The 22,281-nt window shown below is 50.5% G+C and overlaps 1 protein-coding gene across 1 annotated transcript; it reads left to right on the forward strand.

Moving 5' to 3' along the window:
* The first annotated feature begins 56 nt into the window (after positions 1-56).
* LOC100588885 (NUT family member 2A-like) lies at positions 57-9,005 on the forward strand. Its single transcript, XM_030798183.1, is given in 10 exon segments — positions 57-277; positions 279-436; positions 2,567-3,266; positions 5,228-5,356; positions 6,326-6,465; positions 6,908-7,293; positions 7,766-7,888; positions 8,222-8,357; positions 8,360-8,884; positions 8,887-9,005. Coding segments are annotated over 10 exon segments (2,637 nt in total).
* Positions 9,006-22,281: the final 13,276 nt, after the last annotated feature.

Below are 22,281 nucleotides of genomic sequence, written 5' to 3' on the forward strand. Positions count from 1 at the left end.
CCAAAGTGGGAAGGAGCATTTGTTGATTGGCACAAAAGTAGGTCTGTTGATAAAGAATGGAAGTAAAGGGGACATCAGGTAGAAGCTTTTGCTGTGAGTCAGAAGGACAATTTAAAAGTTGCCTAAAGAGGTGCACACCATCTCTGTTGCTGCCTTCCAGTTGGAAGGGAAACTCAGGTTCTTGCCTAATGGCCGAAGCCCTTCACAGAATGTCCCCCACCCCTACCAGCTCCCCACTGCCCCTCCCCCTCTGCAGAATGTCTGGGGTCCTATGTTCCAAACCTGTTTACTTTCAAATTTTTACTGCTCCACTTGGACTCAGGAGCATCTGCTGAGCCAGGTCACACTCTGGGTCTTACCCTTGACTTTTCTCATTGCAGAAACTGCCAGACAGTGGTGGTCAGTACCCAGCCTGAGGGGATGGCTTCAAATGGAGGTGAGCCTGTAGGGATGGGGGCATGCCTCAACTGCCATGCCTCAACTGCCATGCCTCAACTCCTTGGGAATTCAAATTTGACACTGCCCCTGGGGACAGTTGATAGGGCTGATGTTGAGGAGGGAGGGAGCACTGGATGTCCCCAAGGACATCACACCTGGGGATGGCCATGGCACCCTGAGTCTGTGTTTAGGGAGAATCGCTCCTAGAGGTGGACCAAGATGCCTGGGGGAATACACCATGTAGGGGAAAGGACAGAGTGGATGGATTGATCCTTTCTAGAGGAGACAGGTCATGTCATTGTGTGTTTGTAGGGAGTGGTGGGATCGTGTTGTGCTGGTGGCCCCGGGAGGATGACAGACAAGCCTGAACCCTGTGCCATGTCTTCAGGCAGCTGGAAGGTGCCCTTCCATAGTGTTCAGAGGGATTTGGACTGGAGTTTTCTAGATCTTAGGGAGGAGTGGGGAGAAGTGGTCTCAGCCAGGAAACTGTTGGGTGGGTTGGCTGTGACAGAGCATGTAGTGACAGCCTCTGGGTGGGCGAGGCTGGGGGCTACTGTAACTGCCACAGCCCAGAGCCCCTCAGCTCCCTCCCCAGAGATGGCTTCTCTGTCAGTTCAGGTAGCTGTTGGCTTTGATTTAACAGGGGTGGGGGCAGATGAGGAAGTTCCGGCAACACAGGGCCTGGGTTTCCTAAGTTTTTCTGAATTGTTTGCCCTTTTGCAGAAGCTCAGGTCTTCAGACCCACTTCCTCTTGTCTGCTAGCTCATGGCCTGTCCTCTGCACTTTGTGTTACTGTGGAGATGAAGAATTTGCTCCTGTTCCATTTATACTACCTCATGAATGGGGGACAGGTGTGGATTCTTGCTGGTTCTCAGTGGAAGGGTCTGGAAAGGCTGGTTTCCTTTTTAGTAGAGAAAGGAGTGTAGGGCACAAATAGGAAGATGGTTCTCTTATTATTATTATTTAAGTTAGGATATGTGTCCTGAAAGATGAGGTGCATGTGCTGTATCCCTTCTTCTCCTTGACTAGAGACTGCATGAGGTCCTAGTGAACAGGGATGAGTTCCAGACAACTTTGCCTCACCTGGCCCGTGGCCCAAGAACCCCTGGTTCTTGGTTGGTCATTATGTTCAGTTATTGGGAGCCCAAAGGAGAAGGACCAGAGATGGGCTCCTTGTCCCACTACCTATTGTAACATGACCAGCAGCTGTGAAAATCCCTAGACACCTCCCCGATAGCCCTGCTGCTCACCATTTGCTGGCTGTATTCTAATCGTGTGCAGCTGCTGCTGGCTATGCAGTGACTCTATCCCAGGGGACTCCACCACTATGCAGTGACTCTATCCCAGGGGACTCCACCACTATGCAGTGACTCTATCCCAGGGGACTCCACCACTGCCTCTCACACCTGCTCCCTGGGAACAGAGCTTCCTGAGTGGCAGCCGGGACCATCGAGTACTGAGGAAAGGGTGGCCCGAATCTGACCCCTATTTAGCACTTGCTGTGGGTGGTGCCAGGACAATCACTTACATGCTGGGCGTGATGAGTTATGGATTATCTTCAGGGTTCCTAGGGCGCTGGCTTGGGAAAGATTTCCATCCAGTGGTTTTCTTTTGTTGTGTTTGAGCTAGGAAAGAAAGGGGTTTACAAGAGCTTCAGGAAAAGGAAGATTGAAGAGGTGATGGGGCCATAATATTCGGAAGCTTCTGGCTTCCTGTTGGCCTTCTGAGTGCCGAGCACTGCCCTGGGGTAGGCCCCTCACCTGTTGCTGAGCACGCTGAGGACCACCAAGCCGCTGAGAGACTCATCGCTGACCCATGGCTTGAGAGATGCCTGTGAGGCTGACAGGGTCTGCCAGGGACGCCTGAGGGAGACCCTCGGGCAGTGAAGGCTTGGCTGTTGCTTCTTGGGAGACAGGGGTCAGGGAGTCTTGGTGACCGGGGCCAGGCTCTCTAGTGGAGCGACTCTCCGTGGAGGAACAGAGCATCCGATGCACACCCAGGGACACTTGCAAGCTGCAGAGTTTCCCTGTCATACGCCCTCAGCTGTTGGGACTCCCCTCTGGTTCCCCAGTGACTAGTGTGGACCTGGAGACCCCAGCTCATTCACCTCTTTCCTTTGTCTCCGCAGCATACCCAGTGCTGGGACCAGGGGTGACCGTGAACCCTGGCACCTCCGTGTCTGTGTTCATGGCTCTGCCCTTCACCACACCCGCTCCCGGCCCAGCACACGGGCCGCCCCTTGTGACTGCAGGGGTTCCTCCAGGCGGCCCTCTGGTGCTGTCTGCCTTCCCCAGCACACCTCTGGTGGCAGGACAGGATGGCCATGGCCCAAGTGGGGCCGGGGCCGCCAACGTCTTTGTCCATATGAGGACAGAGGTGGAGCCTGTGAAGGCCCCTCAGGCACAGACCTTGGTCCTAACTCAGGCCCCCCTCGTCTGGCAGGCTCCAGGCACCCTTTGCGGAGGTGTCATGTGTCCACCTCCCCTACTCCTGGCAGCTGCCCCTGTGGTGCCTGTTATGGCTGCCCAGGTGGTTGGGGGCACCCAGGCCTATGAGGGAGGCTGGTCCCAGGGCCTTCCTCTTCCACCACCATCACCACCAGCTGCCCAGTTGCCCCCCATCGTGTCCCAAGGGAATGCTGGGCCATGGTCACAAGGGACTCATGGAGAGGGCAGCCTGGCTTCCTCCCAGGCCAAGGCCCCGCCAGACGACTCCTGTAACCCCAAGAGTGTCTATGAGAACTTCCAACTCTGGCAGCACTACAAGCCCCTGGCCCGGAGGCACCTTCCCCAGAGTCCTGACACCGAAGCGCTTTCCTGCTTCCTCATGTGAGTGTCCTTGGGGCACCAGAGCTGGTCCTGCAGCTGACACATAAAGAGGCTGCTGGATGGACAGGAGGTCAAGCTGTTCAGGGGAGCTTGCAGGGTGGTTGTGAGGGTGATGGGTTGCACTACGGGAAGGTACATTTTCAACAACATTAATCTGGCTGCGGCTCAGGACAGACTGTCAGGGGCCTCATCTCAACTGCCCGTCACTGTCCCGTGAGTCCAGCCAATCCTTACTTTCAATGATTTTCACAACAATGTTTACAGAAGACCCAGGTCAGAGAGGGTTCCTGGTGTGATGTGAGCTACGTTTTGGCTTTAGGTCTTTGAGTACACACCGCAGTGCCTCCCCTTTAACCCAGTATTGATGGTCAGGAGCACATCACATGGGGCTGGGTAGAGGAGCTGCAGGGTCCAGCAGGAACCTGGCACATACCCGCAGTTCTGCTGAGGTCCAGTTAGCACAGAGGCGGTGGAGCCTGCACAGGGGGATGGTCTTGGGCTCTGCACTGGGGTTGATGCTGGGCAGGTGTTTGCATCTTCACCCTCAATCCCACCTAGAAAAAGGCACAATGATGCTTCATTCAGAGGATGGCGAAGAGATAACTTGAACTCACATATGACATACATAGCACAGTGCCTGGCACATGCTATGACACATTACATGACAGCAATTATGATTACTGTCCCCAATTACTATCATCATCAGGACTAGGCCATCTAGGAGAGCACTCCCCAAAGCCACGGGCTCCAGTGATAGCTCTGAGTGCACCTCAAGCCCAGCAGCCCAGGGCCATGGACTGTGGTGACTGTGAGGCAGCAACGTCAGCATCTGCAGAGTTTGTGGTTTCATTCCCAGTCCCTGCCTCTCTCCACCCTGCGGTGCCTCTGTGACCCCATGTTTCCCGCTGATGAACAAACGGGAGCTTGAGCACATCCACGGTGCAACACACTGGCCATTCCCCTAGGGAAGTCCCCTGCCTGGGGTGTAGGTGGAAGGTGGCCCCATCTTCATCCCCAACAATCTCGCTGTCCCCGCACCCTGGAACTGGTTGCATTCCCCCTTGGAGCAGAGTCCCGCTGCACTGGGGACCCTGCTTCTTGGAGTGGAGCTGCCCCAGGCTCCCAGGCCTTTGCCATGGCTCCTGTGGGAATGTGGGGAGCTGTACCTGCTGCTTGCAGTGGCTTGGACACCGCTGGGCTTTGGTTCTGGACATGTGTTCCTGCTCCTCATGCTCCAGGGCCCTGAGGCTATGTCCCCAGGGGCTGCCTTGCTCCAGAGTCCCCAGGAAGCTGGTTAAATGCTCAGTCTTGGGGCCCTGGAACCTGCACTTTAACCCTCGCCCCCAGGTCATTCTGTGTGCGTGGTGTCTCAGTCAGCTCAGGCTGTACCGTAACAAATCCCATAGACTGGGTGCTTTATCAAGACACATTCATGTCTCCCAGTTCCAGAGGCCAGAAGTCCCAGATCAAGGTGACAGCAGATTGGGTGTCTGGTCAGGGCCCTCCTCCTGGCTGGAGAGAGCTGTCTCTGGCTGTGTCTCCTTGTGGCTGAGAGCAAGAGCTCTCAGGCGTCTCCTCCTGCCCTTATCAGGGCTTGGATTCCATGACTGGGACCCACGCTCATGACCTGCTCTAACCCTGATTGCCTCCAAATACTGACACACTGGTGCTGAGGGCTTCAGCACAGGAATGTTGGGGACACACATGTTCCACCCATAGTACTGGGTTCACTTCTCAACACCGAGGACTCGAGGGGCAGTCAGAGAGGCCACTCAGTAGCTTGTGTTGATGTTTAATCTTGGGGGGCATGTTCTGGGGCCTGAGGGGCCCACATGGCAGAGAACAGGACAGGGATAGATGGCAGGACAGGTGTGGGGAGGACAGGGGCCAGGTGTTGGGACCAGGTGGGCTTGGGATGAAGGATGGGCTTATAGACTGGGACTGACTGCACTGGTTTACAGCCCAGTTCTCCGATCCCTGGCCCGGCGGAAGCCCACCATGACCCTGGAGGAGGGACTGTGGCGGGCCATGCGGGAATGGCAGCACACGAGCAATTTTGACTGGATGATCTTCTATGAGATAGCAGAAAAGTGAGTCTGGGGTCCTGGGAGCAGGGCCCGCATGGCAGGGTGACAGTGAATGACAGAGGCCCGGTGGCCATGGTGGCTTCTCAACGTAGAGCATGAGGAGGGTGTGGACAAACACAGGATGCTCTGGGCCCCTGGCTCCCTCAGGAAGCTGTTCCTGCCACCTAGAGTGCTCTGGGGTCTCCGTCCTGCCCTATTGGGAAGCACCAGCTGCCTGGCCTGGGGCCAACCCCTGCCTTGACACCGGAGGTCGTGGCGGAAGCAGCCAGCATCACAGCCCAAAGTGGGTCACCTCCAGCTGTGGGGATGGGGAGAAGGGGCGCTAGTGACTATAGACAAGAGTGGGGTGCAGGCTCCTGACAGCAGTGGCCAGAAGTCGGTTTTCTCCCATCCCAGCCTGGCCAGGGAGTTGGGTCGGGGAGACCTGTGCCTAGGACACCATGAGACCAATCTCTGGCCTGACAGCCTTTGCTCCTGGGCGGTCCCCTCCATGAAGACAGACAGACAGCAGCCTCAGGGCAAAGGGGCCCTGTCCTCTGGGCTCAGCTTTTGCTTCCTCCTGACCAGGGGTCTCCCAGGCCTCGTACCCCTGGGTTATGTTTCAGGGGCCCACAGTCCCAGCCTCAGGACTCCTGCATCTGGGCATCATCCCTGATGCCTTTTGCCATACACCCCACCCCTGGCCAGCTGAAACCCAGAGGAGGGGTCCCCCGGGACCTTCCTGGACCTCATGGCCCTGACTTTAGTCACGAAGCCCCGTTGATGCCATGGGCTCTGCAGGGGCCGGGTGAGGGAGGGTGAGCCCAGAACTCTGGAAGCAGCTCCCTCCTGGGACTGGGGGATGGGACCCAGTGAGGGCCTGGACAGCCCACCCGAAGCACTCCCTCCCATCCCTGCCCTCGGCCGCTGCCTGGTCCTGGGGGGAGGGGGCCTGGACCCTCTCAACACAGCCTGGGCCTCCTTCACCCCCAGGTTCCTGGAGTTTGAGGCTGAGGAGGAGATGCAGAGTCAGAAATTGCAATGGATGAAGGAGCCCCAGTGCCTGCCTCCTCCAGCCACACCGAGGCTTGAACCTCAAGGACCCCTGGCCCCTGAGGTGGTCAAGCAGCCAGGTATGGCTTCCCATATTCCCACAGGAGCCATGGCAAAGGCCAAAGGGGCCAAGGGAGGCCACTGTCCCCACACCCCATGCTTCCCTTCAAGAAGGGGATTTGCTCCCTCCAACAGGACAGCTTCCGGGAGCATATGATGGGTATTGACCTGGTCAAGTTTCCTAGCTACTCTCTCCCCTCGCCTGTCCAAAACTCCACATATGCTCTGCCCAGGAAGTAGGGATGAGCAGGGAGAGTACACAGCATATTGGTGGCTCCAAACTTCCTCCCAAGCAATGCTGTCTCAGATGTGCCCCTCCTGCCTCCTCTGGGGGTGCTGTGGTTCAGGTGGTCCTGACTCAGCTGGGACCCACTTCACATCCTCAAGCCCTGCCCTCCCCTGTGTGGTGCAAGCAGGAGGAGTGGCCCTCACCACGCCTGCCCTCCTCCCTCTCTGCCTCAGTGTGCCTTCCCAGCAAGGCTGGCCCCAAGGCCCCGACTGCCTGCCTGCCACCACCCAGGCCCCAGAGGCCAGTGGAGACCAAGGCCCGTCTGCCACCCCCCCGGCCCCACCAGCGAGCAGAGACCAAGGCCTGCCTGCCACCACGCAGGCCCCAGAGACCAGCAGAGACCAAGGTCCCCAAGGAGATTCCCCCAGAAGTGGTGCAGGAGCATGTGGACATCATGGAGGAACTGCTGGGGCCTTCCCTCAGGGCCACGGGGGAGCCTGAGAAACAATGGGAAGAGGGCGAAGTGAAGCAGCCACAGGAAGAGGACTGGACGCCCCCAGATCCGGGCCTCCTGAGCTACATTGACAAGCTGTGTTCCCAGAAAGACTTCGTCACCAAGGTGGGCTGGCCTGGAGTGCTGGGGTCTGCAGGATTCCAGGGGGTGGCACTCCCAGGTCCTTGGAATTAAGCTCTGTTCCTTAGCTACTCAGCAGTGTGTATTTCCATGGATTTGAGTGTCTGTGTATGTGATTGTGTGTGTCTGTGTGTTGCTGTGTGTTTGTGTTTGTGGTTACTGTGTGTCTTTGTGTGTCTGTGTGGGTGTGAGTGTGGAGTGTGTGTTACCTGTGTCTGTCTTTTCCTGTGTCGTATGTGAGTCTGTTTGTGCGTCTGTGTGTGGTTTGTATGTCTCTGTCTGTGTGTATGCTACCAGGTCTGTGGTCCGTGTCTGTAGCTGGTGGTCGCCATGATATGAGACAGCCCCAGGAGGGTGGGGATGGGGCACACGCAGCTTTCTGCATCCCCTCCAGGTGTCCTTGGCTCCAGGCTATTCCCTGCCCAGGAGGCTCACGCCTTCTTCCTTCTGTTTCCAGGTGGAGGCCGTCATTCACCCCCCATTCCTGGAAGAATTGCTTTCCCCAGATCCACAGATGGATTTCTTGGCCCTAAGCCAGGAGCTGGAGCTGGAGCAGGAGGAAGGACTCACCCTTGCCCAGGTACCCCAGGGGCAGGAGGGACCCGGCACACAAGGCCCACCTGATTGTCTAACCCCCCTGGCTGGGGATGTGCGGCTTCTTGGGGAGCCACTCCGGGGTGGGAAGATGCAGGTTCAGAGGGAGTAGGATGGAGAGGAGCCAGGGAGGGGAGTCAGCAGGCAAGCTGCCGTGAGGCCCAGTGGGATGCCCAGCAGAGCCACACCCTTTCTCTTTGACTTAAAGCCCAGCTGCCTCAGGCTTCCCTGCCTCCCGCCCAAGTGCCCTGGTCTCCACCACCCTGGGCCCTGCTCACACCTGGGGCAGCGCCAGTAAGTGCCCCCTTTCCTCCCGCAGCTAGTGGAGAAGCGCCTCCTACCCTGGAAGGAGAAACAGCATGCGAGGGCAGGCCCTGGTCATGGCATGGCCCGGTTGGACTCAAGTTCTTCCGAGTTTGCAGCTGGCCAAGGAGCAGAGAGAGACGTCCCTGACCCCAACAAGGGGTTGGCATGGAAACCTGCCCGCCCCAGATGGCAGCATGGGACCCTCAGGGATGAGGCAGAGCACACACTGGCATGGCCAGGTCCAAAGACTCTGCTGTGCTTTTGGGGTGTCAGGATCCCCCTGGGCTGAGGGCTGCCCGGCCAACCTCTCCTCCCCAGGACCACAGACCCACCTGCCCTGGCCTGGGTACCAAGGATGCCTTGGATCTGCCTGGAGGGTCTCCTGTCAGGGAGTCACATGGGCTGGCTCAGGGGTCAAGTGAGGAGGAGGAGCTCCCCAGCCTGGCCTTCCTCTTGGGTTCCCAGCACAAGCTGCCACCCTGGTGGCTACCCCAGAGCCCTGTCCCTGCCTCGGGCCTTCTCAGCCCAGAAAAGTGTGGACCCCAGGGAGCTCTTCAGCCCCCATCTGCTAAGAGAAGAGGCCTCAGCCTAGCACCATCTCCTGCCACCAAGTCCAAGAAGCGACCTGTCTTGGGAAGCCCATCCCCTGCTGAAGAGACACCCCACCCAGGGCCTGGCTCAGGGTCTCTGGGGAGCAATCCCTGGCTTGAGGGCTGGGTGGCCCCTCACGGTCTCAAAAGAGAAAAGGTGACCCCTTGGTCTCCAGGAAGGAGAAGAAGCAGCATTGTAGCCAGTAGGGGCTTCTGGGCAGGCTCTCTGGGGCCAATCCCCAAGGGTGGGGCTCTGGCATCCGATGCCCCAAAGCAGTCAAAAGCTTCTTCTCCCCCAGTGCTGATCTTGCTGGACCTTAGCTTTGGAGGGTAGGGAAGGGAGGGAGGGGAGGGAGAGGTTGGCTGAATGGGGAGGGCAGGAAGGGAGGGTCTTGGGGGAAGGGGCTGGGGAGTGGGGGTGGGAAGCAGTGCGTTGGGGGCCTCGTGTGTAAATGTGAATAAATGTAGCTGTGTTGGAAAATGCTCTCGGGGCTGCTGCCTCTGTCCTTGGCGCTACTGAGTCAAACTCCCCAGAATCCTTTTATAGTACCGCTGACCAGTGAGTGATCAAACCTCCAAAGACTTCGGGAATTTGCAGATTCTAGGGAAAATTCCATGAGTTAACAGAGGTGAAATTTGAAAGTTCCATAGAGAAATTCAGGAACTTGAAGTTATCATAGGAAGATTATTATGCAATTTTGTTCCTGTTAGTAGTCTTTAATAAAGAGACTTCAGGTGAACATTGGGTTGAACCAAGATTACTTTCTCCCATTGTCACCATTCTGATTTCAGATTGTTCCCTGCTGGTTTATATCCTCTTCAATTCAGTTTTGTACCAGATAGAGGCAGAGTAGAAGGAAAAACTGAACAACAAACCGCATTTGTGCCAGCTCAAGGGATAAACACCATCTAAGGAGCATCTCAAGCTTTCCACAAAATTTCAACAGGGCCACCCCAGTTCACAGGCAGGTAGTGTGTCTTCAGTGTGTGACCAATTGCTGTTGGACAAACAGGAGGTGTTTTCCCCAGGATACCCTGCACTAGATTCGGCATCTTTTCAGTCTTCTTCCTATTCTGTCTCCTTCCCAGCACACTGACACTGGAAGCACACTATGTCATCACATGAGCAATTCACAGGTGCCATGAAATACCTCACAAATGTACAGTAGTTTAACTGTTAACCCCATGTAGTAGGTAAGAAAGATATTATTATTTACATTTATCTATTGGAACTTGGGGGCACAGAGTGTTTAAATTACCTGCCCAAGGGCACACAAGTCACTTGCCTCTTGTGTTTCAATTATACAATGGCTTAGTGATTCTTTCTTTCAGACGATTTTTGTGAGGAGTGAATGGAATTAAACCAAGTCTATGTGGAAAGGGCCTGGAGCATGGGTTCTCAATGCAGGGTGACTACTGTTAGCACCAACTAGTTATGATAATGACCATGATGATGATGGGGAAAGAATAACACCTTGAAGTAATAATAATGAAGTTAGAACGATACCCCCAAATGTATGAAAATTACATCTATAAAATAAGTTAGTTTATAAATCATGAGAAAATGGACATCCTCAGGTATTGCAGGTAGACACACACAATGGAATAACTCTTTTTTTATTTTATTTTTTATTTATTTATTTTTTATTTTTTATTATTATACTTTAGGTTTTAGGGTACATGTGCACAATGTGCAGGTTTGTTACATATGTATCCATGTGCCATGTTGTTTTGCTGCACCCATTAACTTGTCATTTAGCATTAGGTATATCTCCTAATGCTGTCCCTCACCCCTTCCCCCACCCCACAACAGTCCCCGGAGTGTGATGTTCCCCTTCCTGTGTCCATGAGTTCTCATTGTTCAATTCCCACCTATGAGAGAGAACATGCGGTGTTTGGTTTTTTGTCCTTGCGATAGTTTACTAAGAATGATGTTTTCCAGTTTCATCCATGTCCCTACAAAGGACATGAACTCATCATTTTTTATGGCTGCATAGTATTCCATGGTGTGTATGTGCCACATTTTCTTAGTCCAGTCTATCATTGTTGGACATTTGGGTTGGTTCCAACTCTTTGCTATTGTGAATAGTGCCACAATAAACATACGTGTGCATGTGTCTTTATAGCAGCATGATTTATAGTCCTTTGGGTATATACCCAGTAATGGGATGGCTGGGTCAAATGGTATTTCTAGTTCTAGATCCCTGAGGAATCGCCACACTGACTTCCACAATGGTTGAACTAGTTTACATTCCCACCAACAGTGTAAAAGTGTTCCTATTTCTCCACATCCTTTCCAGCACCTGTTATTTCCTGACTTTTTAATGATGGCCATTCTAACTGGTGTGAGATGGTATCTCACTGTGGTTTTGATTTGCATTTCTCTGATGGCCAGTGATGATGAGCATTTTTTCATGTGTTTTTTGGCTGCATAAATGTCTTCTTTTGAGAAGTGTCTATTCATGTCCTTTGCCCACTTTTTGATGGGGTTGTTTGTTTTTTTCTTGTAAATTTGTTTGAGTTCCACAATGGAATAACTCTTGTCAGCAAGCTAATCCATTTCCAGGAATTAATTGTTTTGTTTTGTTTTGTTTTGTTTTGTTTTGTTTTTTGAGACAGAATCTTGCTCTGTCACCCAGGCTGGAGTGCAATGGCACGATCTTGGTTCACTGCAACCTCCGCCTCCCAGGTTCAAGCGATTCCCCTGCCTCAGCTGGGACTACAGGTGCACACCACCATGCCCAGCTAATTTTTGTATTTTTAGTAGAGACAGGATTTCACCATGTTGGCCAGGATGGTCTTGATCTCTTGACCTCGTGTTCTGCCAGCCTCGGCCTCCCAAAGTGCTGGAATTACAGGCGTGATCCACCACCCCAAGTCCAGAATTTCCTTTCTAACAAGTTCCCAAGAGATGCAGGTGCTACTGGTCAGTGACCCCCTGCTCAAAACCACTGCCCTAGGAGATGGGGGCTCTTCTATGCCCCATTTTTACAGGTAAGGCTGGTCATGGCAGTGAGAGATACAAAATAAAGGGTGGGGTCAGGTTCCTTTCTAAAAACCTAAATGCATGTCAGGCAAGTAGGGCTTAGAAAAGAATTTACCCTCCTTCACCTCTGTCACCTCATCCCTCCTTCCAACCTCCATCACTTGTTTGGCAAACTGGACTCTGGGAGCTGGAAGGCACCAGAAAAAGTGGAATGTGAGCCTGCAGGCCATCAAGGTGAAGCCCCGAGGATCCCCCGGGGCCAGTCCCTCCACTTTGATGCGGATGAGCCTCAGCTAGTGTCAAGTTGAAAGGAGAAAAAGACAGGTGAGTCACTGTTAAAGAAACAGGTTCACATATGTAGGTCTAGGAGCACTGCAAGTAGTTCTTACAGTGGGGAAGAGCAATTGTGCTCAACTCTGAATCCAGCACAAGGAAGTGGGAATTATAGTCAAGGAGGAGGATGGGGGTTAGCAGATAGGAAATGACTACGAGGGAACATCAAGGGTAAGGGAGGATTCTGGCTAAACTGACCTAACGAGATTCTCGCTGAGCACAGGCCAAGGTTATCTGACATCAGCTGCGGGATGGTGGGGGATGAGGACCCTGATCAGTATATGGTGGACGGGGATTCCTGCCAGCTAAACTGACTTAGCAGGGTAATTTGCTAAAACTGAATTTTACAAAAAGTGCAGAGATGGGTTTAGCAGAAGGTTCAGAAGGCTGACTAATGTATGGTCAAACAAGCAATTTCTGTCACCACACAGAATGCATGCTCCAGGGGCCATACTGGGCCTCAGCATCTTCCTACCCCACCAGCTTCCAGGAGGGCATTTTGCCCTGGGCCTCCTGGGTGTTTCCTTGCCTGATCATTTCTAGGAGACAAGAGACTTGCACTTTATCATCTAGGATAAATTCAGTGTCAGATTTTTAAGCTTAAATCAGGTGACAGTGCTTCAGTGACAATCCCAGTTATTTAAAAAGTGAGGTTCATTCATTCACCAGTTCTAAAGGCACACATGAGACATTCTTTTTTTTTTTTTTACAAAAAAATTGAGACCAAGTTAAAAGAAAAAGAACAAAAAAAATCAAGCAACCCGAATCCCTTATATAATCTCTTCAAAACCCCAAACCAGGGAAATCTTCTCAATATAAACTTCGGAACTTTTGTTGATCACTGACTGCAGTCTGGTGGTTTATACTTATTTTCTTGTGTCCTGTTTCCTCCCTTCTCCCACTCCCAGCCCCTCAGCAGGTGCTGCCTTCCTGTCTTGGTCTCATTGTCCTGAAATCAGACCTGCAGGTATGGTCTCAAGTGCTTCTAACCTTCATCCTCATATCCACAGGATCCCCTGAGAACCCAGTGTCTATTATTGAGAACTATCCCACCTGCTGACTAAGGAGTCTGATCTTTATTCAGAATCATTGCCAAGATACCAGAGGAAATAACATGTAAGAGTCTAGTATAGAACTCACAGTTCTGATCTGAGGAACTAACAATTGCTTATTTGAATCACTGAATTTTCTATTTATATTCTTTTTTTTTTTTTTTTGAGATGGAGTCTTGCTATGTCTTTCAGGCTGGAGTGCAGTGGTGCGATCTCGGTTCACTGCAACCTCTGCCTCCCAGGTTTGAGCTGTTGTCCCTGCCTCAGGCTCCTGAGTAGCTGGGATTACAGGCACCCACCACCATGCCTGGCTAATTTTTGTAATTTTTTTTTTCTTTTTGAGACAGAGTCTCACTCTGTTGCCCAGGCTGGAGTGCAATGGTGCCATCTCACTCACTGCAACTTCTGCTTCCCTGGGTTCAAGCAATTCTCCTACCTCAGCCTTCTGAGTAGCTAGGATTACAGGTGCCCGCCACCATGCCTGGCTAATTTTTGTATTTTTAGTAGAGATGGGGTTTCGCCATGTTGGCCAGGCTGGTCTCGAACTCCTGACCTCAGGTGATCCACCCGCCTTGGCCTCTCAAAGTGCTGGGATTACAGGCGTGAGCCACTGCGCCCAGCCTATGTTCATATTTCTATTCACAATATCTCCTACACAGTGGTTTCCTATTCTATGGGGAGAAATCAGGCAGATAGCAGAAGACACAGGTCAGATCTCAGGGAGAGTTTCTATGACCTCCAAACAAGCATTTATTGATTATAGATGTAGGGGTGAATATTATGAATGTGGGGAGATGTCCCACAGTGTTAGCTCCTATGCTACCTAATGCACCAGGTAGCCTGACCATAACTTGGTTTAAATGTATCTGTCAGGCTCCATGCCCATTTGCTGTAAAAGCAAGATTACTGAGGTAATCTTAGATTTTAAAATGGAAAACTGGGCCTCACAAAAGCAGTTGGGAAAGTTACCTGGAGATTGTTTCTAAGGCACTGCCCAACTGTACCAAGCAAAGGACAATAAGTACAAAGTCAGAGCTTCATTAACTCTTGATGATTGATTCATTCTCTTACTTAATGCAAGACTTCAGGGGAAGAAGAATCGCTGAGTGGAGGAGACTGGAAACAATGCATTATGAAACGCCCATGGTCTCTGGATACCCACCCAGCCAGTCCCCACCCTCCTAGGGTCTGGTCTCGACCATCTCATCATGTGTTTTGAGGGTGCGTTTTCCTACCAGTTGTTTTTTTGTCTGCTGTTTTTTTTGTTTTTGAGACAGGGTCTCCTCTTGCCCAGGCTGGAGTGCAGTGGTGCGATCTCAGCTCACTATAGCCTCAACCTTCCCGGCTCGGCGATGCTGGTGCCTCAGCCTCCCGACTAGCTGGGACCACAGGCGCTGGCCACCACACTCGGCTAATTTTTGGAGGTTGCAGTGAGCCAAGGTCGTGCCACTGCACTCCAGCCTGGGTGACAGAGAGAGACTCTGTCTCAAAAACAAAACAAAAACAACAAGAAAAAGAGAAAAATATCAAAGAAGTCCTAGGCAAAAGAGACACAGGTCATATTCTAGCTTTTATTTGAAGTTCAGGAGTACACGTGCAGGTTTGTTATATAGGTAAACTCTTGTCTTGGGAGTTTGCTGTACAGATTATTTCATCATCCAGGTATTAAGCCCAGCACCCACTAGTTATTTTTTCTTCTCCTCTCCCTCCTCCCACCCTCCATCTTCTCATAGGCCCCAGAGTCTGTTGTTCCCCTCTATGCATCCATGTGTGCTCATTATTTATCTTCCACTTATACATGAGAACATGCAGCATTTGGTTTTCTGTTCTGCATTAGTTTGAAAAGGATAGGGCCATATTCATAGATTGGGATATTCAGTCCTTTGAAGATGTCAGTCTCCCAACTGACTTTTTTTTTTTTTTTTGAGACAGTCTTGCTCTGTCACCCAGGCTGGAGTGTAGTGGCAAGATCTCCGCTCACTGCAAGCTCCACCTCCCAGGTTCAAGCCATTCTCCTGCCTCAGCCTCCCGAGTAGCTGGGACTACAGGCGCCCGCCACCATGCCTAGCTAATTTTTTTTTGTACTTTTAGTAGAGACGGGGTTTCACCGTGTTAGCCAGGATGGTCTCAATCTCCTGACCTCATGATCTGCCCGCCTCAGCCTCCCAAAGTGCTGGGATTACAGGCGTGAGCCACCTTGCCCGGCCCCAACTGATTTAACATGTACTATAATTCAAACAAATCCTAACGGGTTTTTTTTTTCTTTTGAGATGGAGTCTGGCTCTGTTGCCCAGGCTGTAGTGCAAAGGCACGATCTCAGCTCACTACAACCTCCACCTCTGAGGTTCAAGTGATTCTCCTGTCTCCTGCCTCAGTCTCCCTAGTAGCTGGGTTTACAGGCTCACGCCACCATGCCCAGCCAATTTTTTGTATTTTTAGTAGAGACGGGGTTTCCCCATGTTGGCCAGGCTGGTCTCGAACTCCTGACCTCAGGTGATCCACCTGCCTCGGCCTCCCAAAGTGCTAGGATTACAGGAGTGAGCCTGTAATGAAATTTGATAATCTATTTTAAATCTTATTTGAAAGAGCCAAAAGCCAAGATACTCTTGAAGAACAAGATGGGTAAGTTACTTTAGCAAACATCTAGCAGATAACTAGAAAGCTATAGTAATTAAGACAGACTGGTTTACACAATTAAACCATGATAGATAAATTAAATGACACAAAATAAAGAGGCCAGAAACCAACTCTCCTTTACATAGAAATTGGATTCATGGGCGGGGCGCAGTGGCTCACGCCTGTAATCCCAGCACTTTGGGAGGCCAAGGTGGGCAGATCATGGGGTCAGAAGATCGAGACCATCCTGGCTAACAAGGTGAAACCCCGTCTCTACTAAAAATACAAAAAATTAGCCGGGCGTAGTGGCGGGTGCCTGTAGTCCCAGCTACTCAGGAGGCTGAGGCAGGAGAATGGCGTGAACCCAGGAGGTGGAGCTTGCAGTGAGCGGAGATTGCGCCACCGCACTCCAGCCTGGGTGACCGAGCGAGACTCCGTCTCAAAAAAAAAAAAAAGAAGTTGGATTCACGAATGAATTGTAACTGCAGATCTGTGAAGAAATGATGGGCTTTTCAATAAGTAGTACAGGAAAAATTGTTATCCTTGTGGAGGAAAAAGGAAGTCAGAACTCTACCTCATACCATATAAAAAAAATTGATTTTGAATACTTAAATGTGAAAAATTAAAACTGTAAAAATTTTAGAAGAAAGTATCAATCACATCAATCACGAGAAGTTTTTTTTTTTTTTTTTTTTTTTTTTTGAGATGGAGTTTCCCTCTGTCATCCAGGCTGGGATGCAGTGGTGCGATCTTGGCTCACTGCAACCTCTGCCTCCTGGGTTTAAGTGATTCTCCTGCCTAGGCCTCCCAAGTAACTGGGATTACAGGCACACACCACCACACCTGGCCAATTTTTGTATTTTTAGTGGAGACGGGGTTTCACCATGTTGGCCAGGCTGGTCTTGAACTCCTGACCTCAAGTGATCCACCCATCTCAGCCTCCCAAAGTGGTGGGATTACAGGTGTGAGCCACCATGCCCGGCCTCCCCATAATTATTTTTTAAGCTCAGAAGGTGAAATAAATACAGAAAAATGCTGATGAATATAACTACTGTATTTGTTTGCTATTGCTGCAAAACCAGTCCTCAAATTTAGCAGCTTAAAGCCATCTGTTAGCTTGTGGATCTGTAGGCCAGAGGCCCAGGCATGGTGTGGCTGGGCTTTCCACTTGGGGTCTTGCCAGCTTCCATCAAGGTGCCGGCAGGGCTGTGTTCTCACCTGGAGCCCTGAGTCCTTTTTCACGCTCACATGCTTATGGCAGGTTCACCTCCCTGAAGTTGTAGGATGGAGGTCTCGGGGTCTTTGGGTCCTTGTTGGCTATCAGGCAGGACCTGCTCTTAGTTCCTGGAGGGCATCTGCACGTAGCCTCCTCCATCTTCAAAGTCAGCCTTGGCCAGGCACAGTGACTCACTCACCGCCTGTAATCCCAGCACTCTGGGAGGCCAAGACATGTGGATCACTTGAGGTCAGGAGTTTGAGACCAGCCTAGCCAACATGGCAAAACTCTGTCTCTACAAAAAAATACAAAAATTAGCTAGGAGTGGTGGTACGTGCCTACAGTCCCAGCTACGCAGGAGGCTGAGGCACGAGAATCACTTGAACTTGGGAGGCAGAGGTTGCAGTGAGTGGAGATTGTACCAGTGCACTCCAGCCTGGGCCGCAGACTGAGACCCTGTCTCAAAAACAAACAAACAAACAAACAAAAAACTAAAAACACCAGCCAGATTTGCTTGCCAAGTTTTTCCTGCAATTTGAAACTCTCTGAAGTTTTCTGTCTCTGGTCCCTAGACCCCAGATTGAAGGGATCATGTGATGAGGTTGGGCCCACCTAGATAATCTCCCTCTTGATTAACTCATATGCAACCAATCAGTAGTCCTAGTTACACCTGCAAAATTTCTTTTGCCATATATGCAGCATGATCACAGAAGTGACATCCTGCTATATTCACAGGTCCTGTCCACTCTTCAGGGGGACATCTTAAAAGGGTGAGGGTCGTGAGAATTCTGCCTACCACAGTTACATTATAATTAAAAACTTCTATTATTCAAATGACACTATAAGAAAGTAAAAGGGCAAGCTGCAGAATGGGATGTAAGATTTACAATACACATAATTGATAAGGGAGTTTTTTCTAGAATATATATTTAATTAATTTATTTAGAGATGATGTCTCACTCTGTCACCCATGCTGGACTGTAGTAGTGCAATTGTAGCTCACTGTGGTTTTGACCTCCTAGGCTCAAGTGATCCTCCAACTTCAGCCTCCCAAGTAGCTGGGACTATAGGCACATGACACATGCTCAGCTAATTTTTATATTTTTTGTAGAGATGGGGGTCACACTATGTTTCCCAGGCTAGTCTCGGACTCCTGGGTTCAAACAATCCTCTCGCCTCAGCCTCCCAAAGTGCTGGGATTATAGGTATAAGCTGCTGTGTCAGGCAAAGAATATATATTTTAAATCTTATTTAAAATTCATATTAATAAGAAAAAAGACAACAATAGAAAAAGAGACAAATGAAATAAATATTTTCACAGAAAAAACTCAACATATCAACACATGTATGAACACATGTGTATTTTTTTTCTTTATTTTCTTTCTTTATTTTTCTGAGATGGAGTCTTGCTGTGTGGCCCAGGCTGGAGAGGGCAGTGGTGTGATCTTGACTCACTGCAACCTCCACCTCCTGGGCTCAAGCGATTCTCTTGCCTCAGCCTCCCGAATAGCTGAGATTACAGGTGTGCGGCACCACCGAGCTAATTTTTATATTTTTAGTACAGACAGGGTTTCACTATGTTGTGCAGGCTGGTCTTGAACTCCTGACCTCAGGTGATAACGTCCACCTTGGCCTCCCAAAGTGTTGGGATTACAGGCATGAGCCTCTGCACCCGGCCATATGTATTTTTAATTGTGGAAAAATTTGGTGTTCAGTGCTTGTTCTTCCCTGCTCTGGGAGGCCCAGGTGACTCCGCCACAGCCTGTGTTACTCTGTGACCTGCAGGTACTGGGAGATCCACAGGGAAGACACTGGGACGTCCTAGAAGCTGGGAAATGAAAAGAAGAGTGAAGAATGCAACCACACATGGATGGATGGTCTTTTGCATAACAATGCCTGCCTCTCAGGCTCCAATTCCAAAGAGAATCGTTTACAAGTTAATTTCTGTCTCCTGGGTTGATCATTCTCCCTAACCATCACCTGCTGCCACTTAAAAGAATTGTCTACATTCCCTATCTCCTCCTTATCCTATGAAAAAGGGTATGTCAGCTTGTATACCCCATTGGGAGGTTGGGCAATCACTGACTCTCCCCTGCCCCATACATTAATACATTTGTATGCCTTTTCTTCTATTAAAAATAAGTGAAAACGGCCGGGCGCAGTGGCTCACGCCGGTAATCCCAGCACTTTGGGAGGCCAAGGCGGGTGGATCACGAGGTCAGGAGATCGAGACCATCCTGGCTAACACGGTGAAACCCCATCTCTACTAAAAATACAAAAAATTAGCCGGGCATAGTGGTGGGCACCTGTAGTCCCAGCTACTTGGGAGGCGTAGGCAGGAGAATGGCGTGAACCCGGGAGGCGGAGCTTGCAGTGAGCCGAGATCGCGCCACTGCACTCCAGCCTGGGTGACAGAGCAAGACTCCGTCTCAAAAAAAAAGAAAAACAAAAAGTGAAAACTCAGTAAGACACCATTTTACCTCACTGTATTAGCAAACCTTTAAAAATCTGACAATTTCAAGCCTTTCCAGTGAATCGTAGTGTTACTGGTGGTGAATCCACAGGGGACTGCAGCAACCTCAATTCTTTTTTTTGTTTGTTTTGAGACAGAGTTTCGCTCTTGTTGCCCAGGCTGGAGTGCAATGGCGTGATCTCGGCTCACCGCAACCTCCGCCTCCCAGGTTCAAGCAATTCTCCTGCCTCAGCCTCCCGAGTAGCTGGGATTACAGGCATGCATCACCACATCCGGCTAATTTTGTATTGTTTTTAGTAGAGACTGGGTTTCTCCATGTTGAGACTGCTCTCGAACTCCTGACCTCAGGTGATCCGCCCGCCTCAGCCTCCCAAAGTGCTGGGATTACAAGTGTGAGCCACCGCACCTGGCCAGCAACCTCAATTCTTGCCTCCTCAGCAGAAAGAATTTGACCAAGGGCATAATAAGGCAGAATGAGAGACTGAGGCAAGTTTTAGAGCAGGAGTGAAAGTTTATTAAAAAAACCGGGCCAGGCTCGGTGGCACATGCCTGTAATCCTAGCACTTTGGGAGGCCCAGGCGGGCGGATCTCTTGAGGTCAGGAGTTGGAGACCAGTCTGGCCAACATGGTGAAACCCCGTCAAACTAAAAATACAACAACAACAACAGCAAAAATTAGCTGGGTGTGGTGGTGGGTGCTGGTAATCCCAGCTACTCACGAGGCTGAGGCAGGAGAATCACTTGAACACGGGAGGCAGAGTTTGCAGTGAGCTGAGATTGCACCGCTGCACTCCAGACTGGGCAGCAGAACAAGACTCCCTCTTAAAACAACAACAACAACAAACTTTAGCGAGGAACCAAGAGGAAGTAGAGTACACTTGGAAGAGGGCCAGGGGGCAACTTGAGACATCAAGTGCACTATTTGACCTTTGACTTGGGGTTTTATCTGTTGACATAGTTACAGGGTTTTATATCCCTTCTCCCCTGATTCTTCCCTGGGAGTGCGCTGTCCACATGTGCAGTGGTCTGCTAGCAGTTGGGCGGTGAGCATGCAGTGTGTTTACTGGAGTTGTGTGCATGTTCACTTGAGACATTCTTCCCTTACCAGGTGAATGTCCCTGGAAGTTAAACTCCACCATTCACCATTTTGCCTCTTAGTGTGCATGCTTGAGCCCACTCTCCAACTCCTGAGATCTTATTGGGAAGCTGCTGATCACCAGTTTTAAGTTTGTTCTATTAGGAGACGGCCTTTCCCTGGTGCAGGCTGCGACCCATTATTAGAGACAGTTTAACAATCGCCTGATGGTTGGTGACATTACTGGTGGGGGGGTGGGGGTCGAGCCCTCTCCTGCCCTGCTCATGCCTGACTAGCTACCTGTAACAATAGGAACTCACATACTTTTGACACGAGTTCAAATTAGTGCAACCTCTTTGGATAACAAATCATGATGATCTATAAAGTTGGAAACATACACCCTCTACAATCCCAGAGTTTCATCCCTGGGTATGTAATTGACAGAAACGCATGCATGGCTGGTTATAGTGGCTCACGCCTGTAATCTCAGAACTTTAGGAGGCTGAGGAGGGAGGATTGCTTGATCCCAGGAGTTCGAAACCAGCCTGGGCAAAGTGGCACAATTTCGCTTCTACAAAAAGATATGAAAATTAGTCAGGCATGGTGGTACGTGCCTGTAGTCTCAGTTACTCAAGAGGCTGAGTAGGGAGGAGCAATTGAACCCAGAAGGTCAAGGCTGCAAGAAGCTGTGATCGTGCCACTGCACCCCTGCCTGGGAGACGGAGTAAGACCCTCTCACAAAAAAAAAGAAGAGGAAGAGGGTGAAGAAATGCATGCACATGAATGTCCAAGCCAGAAAAACAAACCTGGAGACAATGGGAAATAATTTAAATGTCCATCAACAATAGAATGTTGTAAATAAATTATATAATAATGTGTAAATAAATTATAGAATACTTTAAAGGTAATTACATGGTTCTGTTTCTTAAAGTTGGTGGATCCTACAACACACATATTTGTTTCACTCTTCCTTCACGAAGTCTTTCCAACTCCTCTGTCCCTTCCCTTGACCAGAAGTCAGAGGTGGACAGTCGCTTAAAGATCAGGAACTCACCCCTTGGCTTCACATACAAGGGGATGAGGTAAGGAGACACATGTCAGGGCTTCCTTTGAAACCCTCCTCTTTGTCTGCATAGGATGCCCTCTTCTTTTCCTTCTCAGTACCCGTCTGTCAACATCCTCTTCATCTTTTAAGTCCCTTCCTCTGGATCCTTAGAGATCACCCTGGTCCATTTACCTTTTGAGAAAACTGAAGTTCAGAGAGGTTGGAGGATGAGCTTAAGGCACGCAGTCATTGAGAGGCAGCCTTGGCTCTCTGGAATCTGCAACATCCAGGGCTAATTTATGTCTGTACCCATGGCACACTTGAAGACAGTTCCTTACAAACAGGAGGTGCTCAGTAAATGCCACCTCCTCCCTCCGGGACTTTACTGAGTTAAACAAGAGCTTTGTAAAACTATGGCCACTTTGATGCTGCTAACATAGAAAATGACCGGCAGATGGCAGCATTTAGCTTTCCCAGCTCTCAACTTTGCAATGGCCGGTTTAAGGCGAGAAAAGTTGGTTTTTCTTTTCCATTCTCCAAACTCTGCTTGTTGTCAGTGCCTGCCAAATGCCCACTGCCCCCATTGGAAGCCTCATCCTACTATCCCCTTGCTGGAAAAGTATCTTGAGCATCCGCAGAAGCTCCGGTTTGAGACCTGGTGGCAGAAGGGGCTACTTGGACATGCAAT

The sequence above is a fragment of the Nomascus leucogenys genome, chromosome 18 (genome assembly GCF_006542625.1).
Source record: "Nomascus leucogenys isolate Asia chromosome 18, Asia_NLE_v1, whole genome shotgun sequence".
Lineage (NCBI taxonomy): Eukaryota > Metazoa > Chordata > Mammalia > Primates > Hylobatidae > Nomascus > Nomascus leucogenys.